Consider the following 14,829-nt stretch of genomic DNA (forward strand, 5'->3'; position numbering starts at 1 on the left):
GGTTAAATAGAAAATAAATAAAAATAAAAACATAGTCCTTGTTTTTGTCCCAACTTTGGCTGGGAGGTTGTTTTTCTCAGGATGTGACGAATAAAACAATGTCTATCTGAAAGAATACCATCTACAATACCACCCTCTGTCAGGTAATCTGACAAGGTGATTTACAAGAATGGAATTCAATGTAATTTTTGTTTTTTTCATTGCATAATTTTTCACATGACAAATGTGAGGGAGTAGAAGAACAGAGATTGGAACGACAGAACTCACTATTTATTTGTCTTGGCTTTTGTCCTAGATTTAGATACTGGTGGGAGTGAATACTGTGCTATTCAGTCGTCTTGGGTTTAGATACAGGTGGGAGTGTATACCGTGCTATTCAGTCGTCTTGGGTTTAGATACTGGTGGGAGTGAATACCGTGCTATTCAGTCATCTTGGGTTTAGATACTGGTGGGAGTGAATACCGTGCTATTCAGTCGTCTTGGGTTTAGATACTGGTGGGAGTGTATACCGTGCTATTCAGTCATCTTGGGTTTAGATACTGGTGGGAGTGAATACCGTGCTATTCAGTCGTCTTGGGTTTAGATACTGGTGGGAGTGTATACCGTGCTATTCATTTGTCTTGGGTTTAGATACTGGTGGGAGTGTATACCGTGCTATTCATTTGTCTTGGGTTTAGATACTGGTGGGAGTGAATACCGTGCTATTCAGTCGTCTAGGCAGGTAAAACAAATTGCTCTGAACAGTTGGGGGAAAGTCATGACTAAACCAGTCTAGGCTTGTTTACCGAAAGAGAAGGGGGACTGTTTGGACAGGCCCTGTAATATACATGATAGACTCAGTGATTAGTTTTTTGTTTACCCATACACAATTCAGTCACCAGTCCTGGCTGCGCTCCTTCCCGCAGTCATCTTTTGACCACAGACATGTTGTTTTAGATATGAGGCATCGACTCATCAGCTATTTCACAGTAGCTCTACAACAGTGAAACCCAATCAAACCGACAGTATTTTGTAGCGGTATGTTCATGCGAGATGAAACAGTGTCTGTCTGTCTTTGCCAGCTGCAGGGAGGGTCTTTGTGCAACATGTTCCAGCCTCTCTTTTGGAGGTTCTACACAGGAATCCATTTAGAGGAAGCATGGCCACTAGTGATCAGCATGCATGTTAGTCGGGAGGGTTGGCGGCACCCTGTGGGATAGACCTCCGTGTCAGTTCAGCCTTAGCTGATTGAGGGAAGTCAGAACACATCCGGAGCATCCCTATCCCCGTTCCCTATCCCCGTTCCCTATCCCAGTTCCTATCCCCATTCATATCCCTCACTCTGAATACAGCAATGGAAGGCAAAGTTTTGGCTCCCCTTCATGGTAGCACCACTGGAAGATTGTCAATGACATTACCCTGTTTACCATGTCAATTATGGATCAAATCACTGTGATCCGCCCAAAAAATTGCTAAATTTACTTTGCCTGTTTCCTGTATTTGATAAAGGCTAGTTGTCGTGTCTTTGGCATCATTAAACTGAAGACTTATTTTTATCAAAAAGTCTCTGTAATTATTATTACGTGACTAAACTAACTTAATCATGTAACTGTAATTAACTAGGAAGTCGAGGCACCAAGGAAAATATTCAGATTACAAAGTTATAATTTTCCTAATATAACTTTCAGATATTTTAATATCTGATCAATTAGTCTTCTGATTAATGAATTATTCTTTACCTCACGTTAGTCTCATTCCACACGTCATAAATTGTTGGTTATCTGCATGAACCGAGGCTTCACTATGAGTTATCCATACATCAATTGTCTTAAAATCATTTATTTACTACCTAAATAATCACAGAAATGCACAAACAAACAGTAGATATAGTTACAAGGAAATGATAGCGGATGTGGGCTAAACCGGCATCGCAGCTTGGTGGACAAAAGGGAAGTGGGGGTCGACTGAGATAAAAGACACAAAGTTCATAATTATAACAATTGAAATGCTAATCCTTTGCACATGAACGCTCACTCATTTGGGAATAATTGCAATCAATATATATATATTTACGCTCAGTGTGTCGTCCTGATCTCTGTTGGAAAGTTTGTCTGCCCTCTCTCTCTCACTGCCGTGGTTAGAATGGATAGTTCAGAGTAACATTCAGCAATGTCGTTATAGAATAGGTGTTTCGGCGGTTGTCAGTCTTCGCGTTCAGTGATACCGAATTCTAGCTGCAGACTAGTAATTAGTATCAAAGATTGGTTTTATTCTGTCGGTTTTGAGTCTCAGAGTTAACCACGTGGTATGGTTAAGAATTCAGCAATGGGCTCAAACCTTAGCCCTCTTGTAATTGAGAGAAGCATGGTCCAAAGATAAATTCCCAAGGTGGGTGTTATATTCGGGAGAGCAGAAAGGGGCGGTCCCACGACGCCAGATCAATGTCTGTGCTCATCGGGCGGGCCTCTGATTTAGTTAAACTCCAAAGGGAATTGGAGTTTCCTTCATTAAACAGTCAAAAATCACATTACATAATTTCACAAATAGTTTCATCTTTACTCATTCATCCCATACAACAATTAGATGCAAGCCCCAGAACCGAGACGCTTGTGTAAACAGGGTTATGGTAATGGGGCTGAATTGTCTTTCATGAGTTTCACAAAATTGTACCAAACGGACCAGTTCGTAGCTGGCTACTTCATCAACCTTTTATACATTCTCCAGAACATGAATATTGTTCAGTTCTCATGTTCTGTGAGGTGGAAGAAGTTCCCTTGTTCTCTCTATGAAAATTCACTCTCTCTCTATACTGTCTGGCCATGAGGAAGAATCTCCTCCAGGAATTTTTGACCTGCCTAACAGCAGCCTGGGTGTAGGAGAGAGAGAGAGAGAGAGAGAGAGAGAGAGGGGAATGGTGCAGAGAGGGGGGGATGGTACTAATTTTACATGGGAGTTGAGCGTGGGTGAATGTGGGTGGCCACAAACAGTATCGAAACTCGTCAAAAAAAGAAACGTCCTCTCACTGTCAACTGCGTTTATTTTCAGCAAACTTAACGTGTAAATATTTATATGAACATAAGATTCAACAACTGAGACATAAACTGAACAAGTTCCACAGACATGTGACTAACAGAAATGGAATAATGAGTCCCTGAACGAAGGGGGAATCAAAATCAAAAGTAACACTCAGTATCTGGTGTGGTCACCAGCTGCTTTAAGTACTGCAGTGCATCTCCTCCTCATGGACTGCACCAGATTTGCCAGTTCTTGCTGTGAGATGTTACCCCACTCTCCCACCAAGGCACCTGCAAGTTCCCGGACATTTCTGGGGGGAATGGCCCTAGCCCTCACCCTCCGATCCAACAGGTCCCAGACGTGCTCAATGGGATTGAGATCTGGGCTCTTCGCTGGCCATGGCAGAACACTGACATTCCTGTCTTGCAGGAAATCAGGCACAGAACGAGCTGTATGGCTGGTGGCATTGTCATGCTGGAGGGTCATGTCAGGATGAGCCTGCAGGAAGGGTACCACCTGAGGGAGGAGGATGTCTTCCCTGTAACGCACAGTGTTGAGATTGCCTGCAATGACAACAAGCTCAGTCCGATGATGCTGTGACACACCGCCCAAGACCATGACGGACCCTCCACCTCCAAATCGTTCCTGCTCCAGAGTACAGGCCTCGGTGTAACGCTCATTCCTTCAACGATAAACGCGAATCCGACCATCACCTCTGGTGAGACAAAACCACGACTTGTCAATGAAGAACACATTTTGCCAGTCCTGTGTGGTCCAGCGAGGGTGGGTTTGTCTTGATGTCTGGTGAGGACTTGCCTTACAACAGGCCTACGAGCCCTCACTCCAGCCTCTCTCAGCCTATTGCGGACAGTCTAAGCACTGATGGAGGGATTGTGCCTTCCTGGTGTAACTCGGGCAGTTGTTGTTGCCATCCTGTACCTGTCCCGCAGGTGTGACGTTCGGATGTACCGATCCTATGCAGGTGTTGTTACACGTGGTCTGGCACTGCGAGGATGATCAGCTGTCCGTCCGGTCTCCCTGTAGCACTGTCTTAAGCGTCTCACAGTACGGACATTGCAATTTATTTCCCAGGCCACATCTGCAGTCCTCATGCCTCCTTGCAGCATGCCTAAGGCACGTTCACGCAGACAAGCAGGGACCCTGGGCATCTTTCTTTTGGTTTTTTTTACGGAGTCAGTAGAAAGGCCTCTTTAGTGTCCTAAGTTTTCATAACTGTGACCTTAATTGCCTACCGTCTGTCAGCTGTTAGTGTCTTAACGACCGTTCCACAGGTGCATGTTCATGAATTGTTTATGGTTCATTGAACAAGCATGGGAAACAGTGTTTAAACCCTTTACAATGAAGATCTGTGAAGTTATTTGGATTTTTACGAATTATCTTTGAAAGACAGGGTCCTGAAAAAGGACGTTTCTTTTTTTGCTGAGTTTAGAATGTACTAGTAGTCATTGTCATCTGCTGGAATCCACAGTGCTTTGATATGTTACTCCTGATGTGTGCTGTGAGGAGGTGTGATACCTGAGGATCCCATGGCCATGAACCCTTCCTCCTGTCACAAGCGATCATCTGGGCTTCAGCTTGATAAGATCCTAAATCCATAATGGCACCTACAACACTCCCAGCTAAAGGCTTTATTTTTTGTGATGCAGTTATCAAGATCAGTGGCTAAATAAAAGTTATGGGTTTCTCTGAGTTTCTATTTAAGACTTGTTTTCTTTCTGTTGATCTAGTTTTTGTAATAACTTTGGTATGTTTCCCTGTGTTACGATTGGCAACTATTTTCTGGTCAATGTTCAACAGAGTAATAAGACTACAGTTTTCGTAGTAAAATAATGAATCTCTTCTGTGTGTTTTCTCTGCAGGGAGGACTGAGGAACAGCAAGCATGAGTGTACACTATCATCACAGGAGTATGTCCACGAGCTGCGCTCTGGCATCACTGATGACAAGCTGCTGATCTGCCTGGAGTCCCTTCGTGTCTCTCTCACCAGTAACCCTGTCAGGTATGGTCCTTACTCTCTTACTGACTTAAGCCTCTTGATTCGTAGGTGGAACTTAAGGGCTCCACAGTGCAAAGTGCCCTTAAATGAACCTCCGTTCTGGCCAACCTGTTCCTCTGGTTATGTTCTACCCTCCTCATGGGGGAACATCTACTGACGTTCACTCAATTCTCAGTATAGTTCTGACAAAAAGTTTATCCAGACCTCATTTGCTTCATCTATTGCTGCGTTCACACAGGCAGCCCAATCCTGATATTTTTTCCACTAATTGGTCTATTGACCAATCAGACCAATCTCTGAAAAAGATCTGATGTGAAAAGATCTGATGTGATTGGTCAAAACACCAATTAGTGGTAAAAATATCAGAATTGGGCTGCCTGTGTGAACACAGAAGAAGTTGGCATCTGCTAGATACCTTCCATTGCTAATTGGATCTATGTCAGGAGATCTCTTAGGCTCTGATTCACACAGAGCGATGGACTTGGTTGAACCAGAATAGCCCATAGCATTGCCCATTTAAAACAAGCATAGAGTGGAAGCCCATAGCCTGTCATTCCATCACCACTCTATCCATTAGGTTGCAATAGATAGGAAGTCCCTCTTTTCCACATCAGAAAGCCAGCCATTCTCTGTCTCTGAGACCTTAATAAGCACGCTGGCCCTCACCATAAGATCGAGTGTCTTTAATATCTCTCCGTTTCCCCCATCACCAAGAGTGGCATTCGCTGCCCACAGCCCCCTATTTTTAATCTGTTTTGATAATAGTTCATGTTAAGATAATTCTCTTTTTCTCTCAGTCCTGTGCCCGTTTCTAGCAAGCTTTGATGGGCCCGTCACTCAACCATAATTAGGCCATGGCAACTGCGTTGTGGGAGCCTTTTTCCACCCACAAAGTTCTCATCTTCCGTTCTTGTAGATAGGGATGTTCAAATTTAATTTGGTCCCAACAGCCCGGAGGAACCCTCAATGACAGCCGAACACTCTCAATTATTCACCAAGCCCCACCGTCGAAGAGATGTTTTTTAATGTGTATCAATGAATGGTGCATATAAAGTGATTATCAGATGAGTGGCAGATCTTTTATGACCGACCCCCAATCTTCGGAGATGGCCCGGCAGTAGCCCCAGACGGCCATTTATTTGTTCTGGGAGATACAGCGGAGGCAATATCCTAGCATCCTAACAGCTTGGAAAACGACTAGGCTTTGGTGTGGTCTCACTGGAAAGATCATGCACACCCACAGAACAACACAACGTGCTCTGCACTCCAAAGCGATTAATAGATTTCTGCAGAAAATTCCCCCGCCCATCTTTCTCTCTGTGGCTGAGTAACCGTGTAGCTAGAAACCACAGTTAGAAATACAAGGTAAACAGCAAAACTTTGTTTTTCTCTTCCTTTGAAAAAACCCCACCAATGATGGATAAATACTCCACCTCAAGGTAACCTCCCAAGTTCTTGCTTTCATTAAGCTAAAGACGTATTTGTATTGTTTGGCTTTATCTGATAACAGAAAAACTGTTCCCAGACCTGCCTTTGTGCTGCTTACCTACTGTCTGCCTGCTCATTAATCAGGGGGAAATTGGCGTAAATCATTTCTGTTTGAAAAACCCACATAACGCTCCCTTTGCACCTTGCCGAGCTGTAAAGTTCAGCACCGCTAGCTATGAAAATCACACCACTCCTCCTCACACGGCAAAAGGCCAGTTAGTGCCAAGGGGACTGAGGGAGGCCAGGTTCGCCCTCTGGATGTTTTCAAACCGGTGAACTCGTGACCACAGAGGGAGGGAGCGGCGCTCTGCGGCAGCGTCTTGGACGCCCACGGAAGGCCAAGCTTAGCCAGGAGAAAGGCACCCTGGGGTGTGATAGGGGGGCTGGGAGAAGCACAGCGCTGTTGGAAGCCCACCCCGCTGCTCCTCTTCAGGCCTCTCATTGTTTTACTGAAAGCCGAAGGGAGCGGAGGAGGAGATAGAGGGGACATGTTGGCCTCTTGGAGCATAGCGAAGGTTACTCACAATTAGTATGAATGCACTTAATTGTCACGGATCACAACACACAGGAAATCAAACTTGCCGGCCTGTGTTCTGATTGCACTATGTTAATGTAACCTTTTCTCTGCCATAGTCGGTGTGCTGGGAACAGCCATGCAAAACACAGCTGCGTAATGCACTGTATTTTTGAATTCCAGTACCTACCACCTGTGGACTACGTAAGGACAGGCTTCATTGCAAGTGCTCTTTCATGGTACTTTAATAATTAATTTAACTTTAACAAAAGTAGACATCCATTGTCTTGGATGAAAAATCCTACGTCAAAAGTAGTTTCTGGCCAGGGTAGAATGGCAAAAATAGTTGACTCCTACAAAGTTACCACCTTGAATATTACACTGCCAATACGTTATGTAGCTGCTCAAAGTTGTTGCTTTCAATGACCTGACCACCAGCTCAGCCACCTGACCATCAGCTTAGTGACCTGACCACCAGCTTAGTGACCTGACCACCAGCTCAGTGACCTGACCACCAACTCAGTGACCTGACCACCAGCTCAGTGACCTGACCACCAGCTCAGTGACCTGACCACCAGCTCAGTGACCTGACCACCAACTCAGCGACCTGACCATCAGCTCAGTGACCTGACCACCAACTCAGTGACCTGACCACCAGCTCAGTGACCTGACCACCAACTCAGTGACCTGACCACCAGCTCAGTGACCTGACCACCAACTCAGCGACCTGACCATCAGCTCAGCGACCTGACCATCAGCTCAGTGACCTGACCACCAACTCAGTGACCTGACCACCAACTCAGTGACCTGACCACCAGCTCAGTGACCTGACCACCAACTCAGTGACCTGACCACCAGCTTAGTGACCTGACCACCAGCTCAGTGACCTGACCACCAACTCAGTGACCTGACCACCAGCTCAGTGACCTGACCACCAACTCAGTGACCTGACCACCAACTCAGTGACCTGACCACCAACTCAGTGACCTGACCACCAGCTCAGTGACCTGACCACCAACTCAGTGACCTGACCATCAGCTCAGCCACCTGACCACCAGCTCAGCCACCTGACCATCAGCTCTGGCTATTTCTGTTGCTCTAACTTGTTGTGAGTTCTTCAGTATAGGGAGGAACATTGTGTGCAGAGAAAATGCAAATCACCCTGCAGTTTTGCCATAGGCTCATTACTCACAAGTTCTCCAGTTCTTCACTTCTTCTCTCATTTACCATGGTAGTCAAACTGTATGCCTGTGTTTGAACAACAAATATGTTCCAATGAATTCATTTTAAGTTCCTTTTGCATAAATGATAGCTTTAGTAAATATATATTCCGTATCTATCAGATTGGAATTCTGTGGTAGCTGTATTCTATAGTTATTAAGGTACTCTTATACAAATGGCTGATATCTACTTTTGGAAATGTAGTTGAACACAGGGCACTATGGTGTTTTATCTGTGTACCCATTTTGATAAAGTGTAGAATGCAGCTCAACTCTCTCCACACTTTCTGATCACTCAGCCCAGTGTACAGCTAACTGCCAAAAATAATGGAAACACTTGAGTAAATGAGGGATACAAAGTATATTGAAAGCAGGTGCTTCTACATGTGTGGTGCCTGAGTTAATTAAGCAATTACAATCCCATCATGTGTAGGGTCATGTATAAAAATGCTGGGCAGGCCATTATTTTGGCTACCTTGGCTATGCCCCCATTGGATGACAGTGCCCCCACCAACAGGACACGAGTGGTCACTGCAGGGTTTGATGAGCATGAAAACTATGTAAACCATATGCCATAGCCGTCTGTCAACAGATCTCAACCCAATTGAACACTTTTATAGGAGATTCTGGAATGGTGCCTGAGATAGAGTTTTCCACCACCATCAACAAAACACCAAATTATGGAATTTCTCATGGAGGAATGGCGTCGCATTCCTACAATAGAGTTCCAGACACATCTATGCCAAGGTGCATCGAAGCTGTTCTGGCTCAATGCCCTATTAACATAATTTATGTTGGTGGTTCCTTTAGTTTGGCAGTTACCTGTATTTTCAGAGACCGTGTGAGAAATGTATATTGCAGCGTGTGATAATAACACAGGGAAAAAGATCAATACAGCATAATTATTTGACCAGTACAAAATGACCCCTAACCACCACGATAGATCATGAATGCTAAACGCGGCTGTCCAAAAACACTTTGGATGCTTTGTTTTCTTTCGGCTGTGTGTTTTAAGAATGATTAAGAAAGTTGCTATGCTATTCAAACAAGAAATGAAAGACCAATATGTGGGACTTAGAAATTCATTAAACCACTGCTGTTTGTGGACAGCCAAGTCCCCCCCCCCCCAATTACCACTACTTAACTCATCAGAAGTGACAATCTTCAAGCTCTTTAATAGAGTTAGTCTTTTTCTCTGAGAGACCTGTGTTGCTCTGTGATGTAAGCAGCCCTCCAACATTCCCCGCAGACCCCTTCCATCTCCAGGCTCATGGCTTCCTCAAGCTGCCCTTTTCTCTCTCCCCCTCCCCAGCCCACCTCTTTTGGCAAATAATTATTGCCTGACCAATTATTCATCTCATGTTCCTTGCCCTTTTTATTCTTTAGTTTGGACATTCACTTCTTCATTTAGACTTATCACAACTCCGTCTCTCGCCACTCTCCAATAAGTTGTTTCATTAACTTTTAATCCGCTGACTTGAAGCAAGATGCCAACTCACAGATAATCATGTCCTCTTATTTTCCAATGTATGTATGGAGAGTTAATGTGTGGTGGTGTATCTAATGGTAGTTGTTTTTGTTTTTTCACCGATTAAAAAAAATATATATATATAAAAAATAAAAAAATTCTCTGGTGTTGCAGTGTGAGAGAAATGCCACAGGGCTGGCAGCAGAAGGAATTCAGAAAGCAAAGATGTATTTCTGAACTTTTTTTCACACCCACTCATACACAAACTCAAAAGGCTTTTGTCATGTACATTTATATTTTGCTTGCTCTGCTTCCCACTTCTAAGTTCACTACGTGGGGGTAATTGTCCTCTGGCAGGGTTAGAGCTCACCCCCTCTGAGCTACGTACCACTACCTGTCCTGATGCTCCACCAATACCTTCCTAATAAAAGGAAGTAAGAGGGTTCTTAGGTTCTACACAGGGAACACACTGCTTCACACATTCAAAAGCCCGGCTTTGGAGTTCCTCGTGCTAAGCCTTTAATATTACAGTCTGACTCCCTTCAAATCCCAGCAGTGACTTTCATATTGAATTTGCTCGACTTGCTCGACTCAGATCCCCCAGACAGATTTAGACCAAAATTGAACTTGGCTCCAACTTTTCATTATGTGGGAAAATCTTCATAGCATGACTAACATTTTCTCTTGGGCAATTTGGGGGCCTTTGTGTGCAGGCAGCCATGGATTGCTGCTGACACTAGGAGTTTTCTCCTCTTCTAGGTCAGGCCTGGAGAGTCAAGATGGAGTATTGTAGTGATCTCACAGCTACTGCCAGGGCGTCTGTGTCTATCGGTCTCGCCAGCTTTACCCCGGCTTAATGCCTGTAGCCACGTGCTCTGGAGGTAACACATAGCTCCGGTAATGGGCTTAATAGTAGCTTTGAAGTGGGGATGCTTCTTTATAGGAGGCACCTCATCAGTCTCCAGTCGGAAGAGAACAAAATGACTGACTGAGAAAACAATTAAACACCCACCAAGTGACTGACTGTGGGAGATGGGTTTTCAGAAAATTCACACTTCGAAACAAAAACGACGTCGGTAGCTGTTTGTTTGTTAGAGAAGCCGTGGTGTACATTTCTCTGCAATAACGGCTTTGTTGTAGGTCTTTGCTGAATCCCAGAAGCCGGCTTCTGAAAACTCTAGGAGGTTTCTTGACGTTTGGAAAAGAGGCATGTCGAAAATTATAAATACTGTATTCTCCACTTTCGATTTTAGAGGCCATCCGCTTTCTAAAAGAGCAGCTATATTCCCAACAGCCGGGGCCTATTGACAAACCTTCATAAAAAGTAGGCCGATCTACTGCCCAGCTACCATCAATATAATAACTACAGGTATAATCACAGTTATTGTATGTTACTGAATAACCAACCTGGTCTCATTAGAATAGAAATGCTGTCGTTGAACCCTTTTAGTTACATGTAACCTAAGTTGAAATATTATTTATTTATTATTATTTATTTACGCCACTAAAATGACTTAACTGATGACATGTAAACCCACTAAAACACTGTTGAGTGGATGATGGCTTATTGCAGCCAGGTTGACAGTCAATGAAGATCTCTTAGTCTTTTGGATGTGAAGTGTCTCCTCAGGCTGAAAGGTTATGGGACATGCAATAACAAGTCAGCACTGTGCTGACGGATGTTTCTGCAGTGAGTTTGGGGAGACAGAGGTGCCAGCCCAGTTTGCCAGAGATGCTTTATTAAACTGAGGGAGAGAGTGTTTTAAACTTTGTCATTTCTGTTGGGGAAATGGCTGCCTATCTCTGTCAATCATCCATAATTGATCCTCTGTATTCACTTTGTGATTCTGGGCAGTGTTGTCCACAGCTAAATCAAACTCCACAGCGGTCCAAGAAAGTTGATATATGGCTTTATGAAACGCCATGTCCTCAAAGGCGTTCAAAAGTATATTTAGCTTTCTTGTATTCCGGTGGCGTATTTGTCTGGAAATATTTTTCCCCAAACTCTTATGGCCAAATGTGTTATAAATAAGACAGAAAGCCATAATATTCATGTCGGCTAGCTTTAGAATGTCCATATTTCTCAGTCTATGATGGAGTCTTTGAAAATATCCAGTGCAGGGTATGGCTAAGCTCTCCTACAAGGACAGAATAGGACAAGATAGGCATATCGCAGACTTTTTGGGTTGAGGCCTTCCTTTGCTTTCCCAGCTCCTCTCTGGGACATAATGGAAATTAGATTTTTACCATTACCATCAACTTTGACTTCCTCCGGGAAGTAAGAAAATAAAGTTATCAAAACTTCAACTGTTGGTCCTGAAATAAATTGTGTCAGTTACCATGGGTTTGAAGAGGTCAGTCGGGATCGTCTATGCTGTGGGACTTCACTCTCCAGACTCCAAATGTTATTCTAAACCTTCCTGCACCCCCCTAGGCTTTTTTTAAGTTTTTTTTTTTCTTGTCAAGGAGAAATACGTTTTGAAATGAGAAAATAATCTATCTATGGGCCCATGAGGCATGATTTAAATATTGCTCTGTGTTGTTTTTGTAGTTAACACAATTTATATATTTGACTCTTCCCCGATTTGCTTTCTGTTATTTTTCTAATATCACAAATGTATGTTTTTTATTTTGTTTACCACATTATCATAAAGAGTACTACACGCAGGCCTTTTTTAAAACTTTACGATTGTTTCTTCAGCATAGTTCATTGTCAATTTTCACGTTAATGCTTCATGTATATTCCAGTATAACTTTCACACACTCAGAAAAGAGTGGGTTAACTAGGTTAAAACTCGAACGTCACTGAATTCATTGCAGCCTTTTCCCCCGAAGCAGTTATGGAGCCCAAAGATCCAAATCTCCTCAGTGACTGAGGTTAACAGATGGTGTCATAAAATTAAATGGGCGTCCCTCTTAAAATATACCCAGAGGTAGCCATATCTACGGGAGCCCTGGAGTGAGGCATACATAATTCAAGTAATAATAATTTCATATTAGAAATTGTATTTTTGTGCAGGTACAGTTGTGAAGATGGGGAGAGGTATGTCTGTTATAGAAAAATGTTCTGCATTTTAGACACATCAACTGTACTAGTTGTTCAGGCTCTGATCTTGTCCCATCTTGATTACTGTCAGGTAATATGGTCAAGTGCAGCAAAGAAAGACCTAGCATAGCTGCAGCTGGCTAAAACAGAGCAGCACGCCTTGCCCTTAACTGCGCACACAGAACTAACATCAATAACATGCATGATAGTCTTTCATGGTTGAAGGTTGAGGAGAAATGTACTACTTCTCTTCTAGTCTTTTTAAGAAACATTTGTGTGTTGAAAATGCCTAACCACTTGTATAATCTATTTCCATACACTTCAAACCGACATACATACCCCAGCGGGCACGCCACTATGGGTTTCTTCACTGTACCCAAACCAAAAACAGATTTAATGCGTCACTCAGTTATGTATTCATGGGTTGCATGTTTCATCATAATATTGTTTTGAACGACAATGCCATTCAAAAGGAGGCAAATAATTTGTAGTAAAACCTTTTGTCGTCATTTTGATGCAGTATAACATTAGCTAGTTAGCTAATATTTAAGGGAGGTCACCTGATGCTTATTGAATGGAAATGAGATGGCAACGACAGACATGGCTGCTCTGCTTCTAGCTCCTAAGCAACATTGCAGTATTTCGTTTTTTTGTGTGTTATTTCTTACACTATTAGCCCAGAACGTTTTTTTGTGTTATTACATACAGCCGGAAATAACTTTTGGATATCAGAGCGGCGGTAAGCATTACAACCAGGAATACGACTTTCCCGAATTGGATCCTTTGTTTGCAGGCTGCTCCAAGACACCACCGGTGGAGAAGAGGTATTCAGAGTAGACTTTTAGTCCCACTCAGGAGGCGGGCACACCATCCACCGCTTCTGAGTAGATTACTCGCTAATGTTCAGTCTCTGGAAAATAAAGTAGACGAGCTGAGGGCGAGGATCTCCTTCCAAAGAGACATCAGGGACTGTAACATACTCTGTTTCACGGAGTCATGGCTCTCTCTGGATATAGTGTCCCTGTCCTTACAGCCAGTTGGGTTCTCAGTACATCGCGCAGACAGGAATTAAGAACTCCCCGGGAAGAAGGGTGTGGTGTATGTTTCATGATTAACCACTCATGGTGTGATTGTGATAACGTACAGAAACTCAAGTCCTTTTGTTCACCCGACCTAGAATACCTCAAAATCAAATGCTGACCGTATTACCTCCCAAGATAATTCACTTCGGTTATAGTCACAGCCATGTATATTCCCCCTCAAGCCGAGTCCACAATGGCCCTCAAGGAACTACACTGGACTTTATGCAAACTGGAAACCACATATCCTGATGCAGCATTTATTCTAACTTTGGATTTTGACAAAGCAAATTTGAGGAAAATGCTAATGAAGTTCTATCAACACATTGACTGTAGCCCTCGTGCTGGGAAAACACTCGATCACTGCTATTCTCATGCTTCATGGATTTTGATCACGCGGACTGGGATATGTTCGGGGTAGCCTCGGATAATGATGTATACACGGACACGGTGACTGAGTTCATCAGGAAGTGTATAGGGGATGTTCCCAATGTGACTATGAAAACCTACCCAAACCGTGGATAGATTGCAGCATTCGTGCTAAACTGAAAGTGCCAAACACTGCATTTAACCATGGCAAGGTGACTGGGAATATGGTTGAATACAAACAGTTTAGTTATTTCCTCCGTAAGGCAATCAAACAGGCAAAACGTCAGTACAGAGACAAAATGGAGCCGCAATTCAATGGCTCAAGACACAATACTTATTTGGAAGGGTCTACAGACAATCACAGATTACAAAGGGAAAACCAGCCATGTCGGGGACACTTGCTCCTAGACAAGCTAAACACCTTTGCCCGCTTTGAGGATAACATTGAGGATAACGTCATTAGAGTTACCAGCCTCAGAAATTGCAGCCCAAATAAATGCTTCACAGAGTTCAAGTAACAGACAAGTAACAGTGCTATGGGTGGGTGCTGCTATGGTGACCAGTGAGCTAAGGCGGGGCTTTACCTAGCAGAGACTTGTAGATGATCTGGAGCCAGTGGGGTTGGCGACGAGTA

The 14,829-nt window shown here is 43.5% G+C and overlaps 1 protein-coding gene across 5 annotated transcripts in view; it reads left to right on the forward strand.

Annotated features, from left to right (window-relative positions):
• Positions 1-14,829, forward strand: part of diaph2 (diaphanous-related formin 2) — a 754,395-nt gene that overhangs the window by 181,192 nt on the left and 558,374 nt on the right. For all 5 annotated transcript variants that reach the window (XM_082975098.1, XM_082975097.1, XM_082975100.1 and 2 more), the window contains one exon: positions 4,875-5,014. In XM_082975098.1, coding sequence (XP_082831224.1) covers positions 4,875-5,014 — 140 coding nt within the window. The remainder of the gene's footprint in view (positions 1-4,874; positions 5,015-14,829) is intronic.

Source organism: Salmo salar, chromosome 05, assembly GCF_965601325.2.
Source record: "Salmo salar chromosome 05, fSalSal1, whole genome shotgun sequence".
In the NCBI taxonomy this organism is placed as follows: Eukaryota; Metazoa; Chordata; class Actinopteri; order Salmoniformes; family Salmonidae; genus Salmo; species Salmo salar.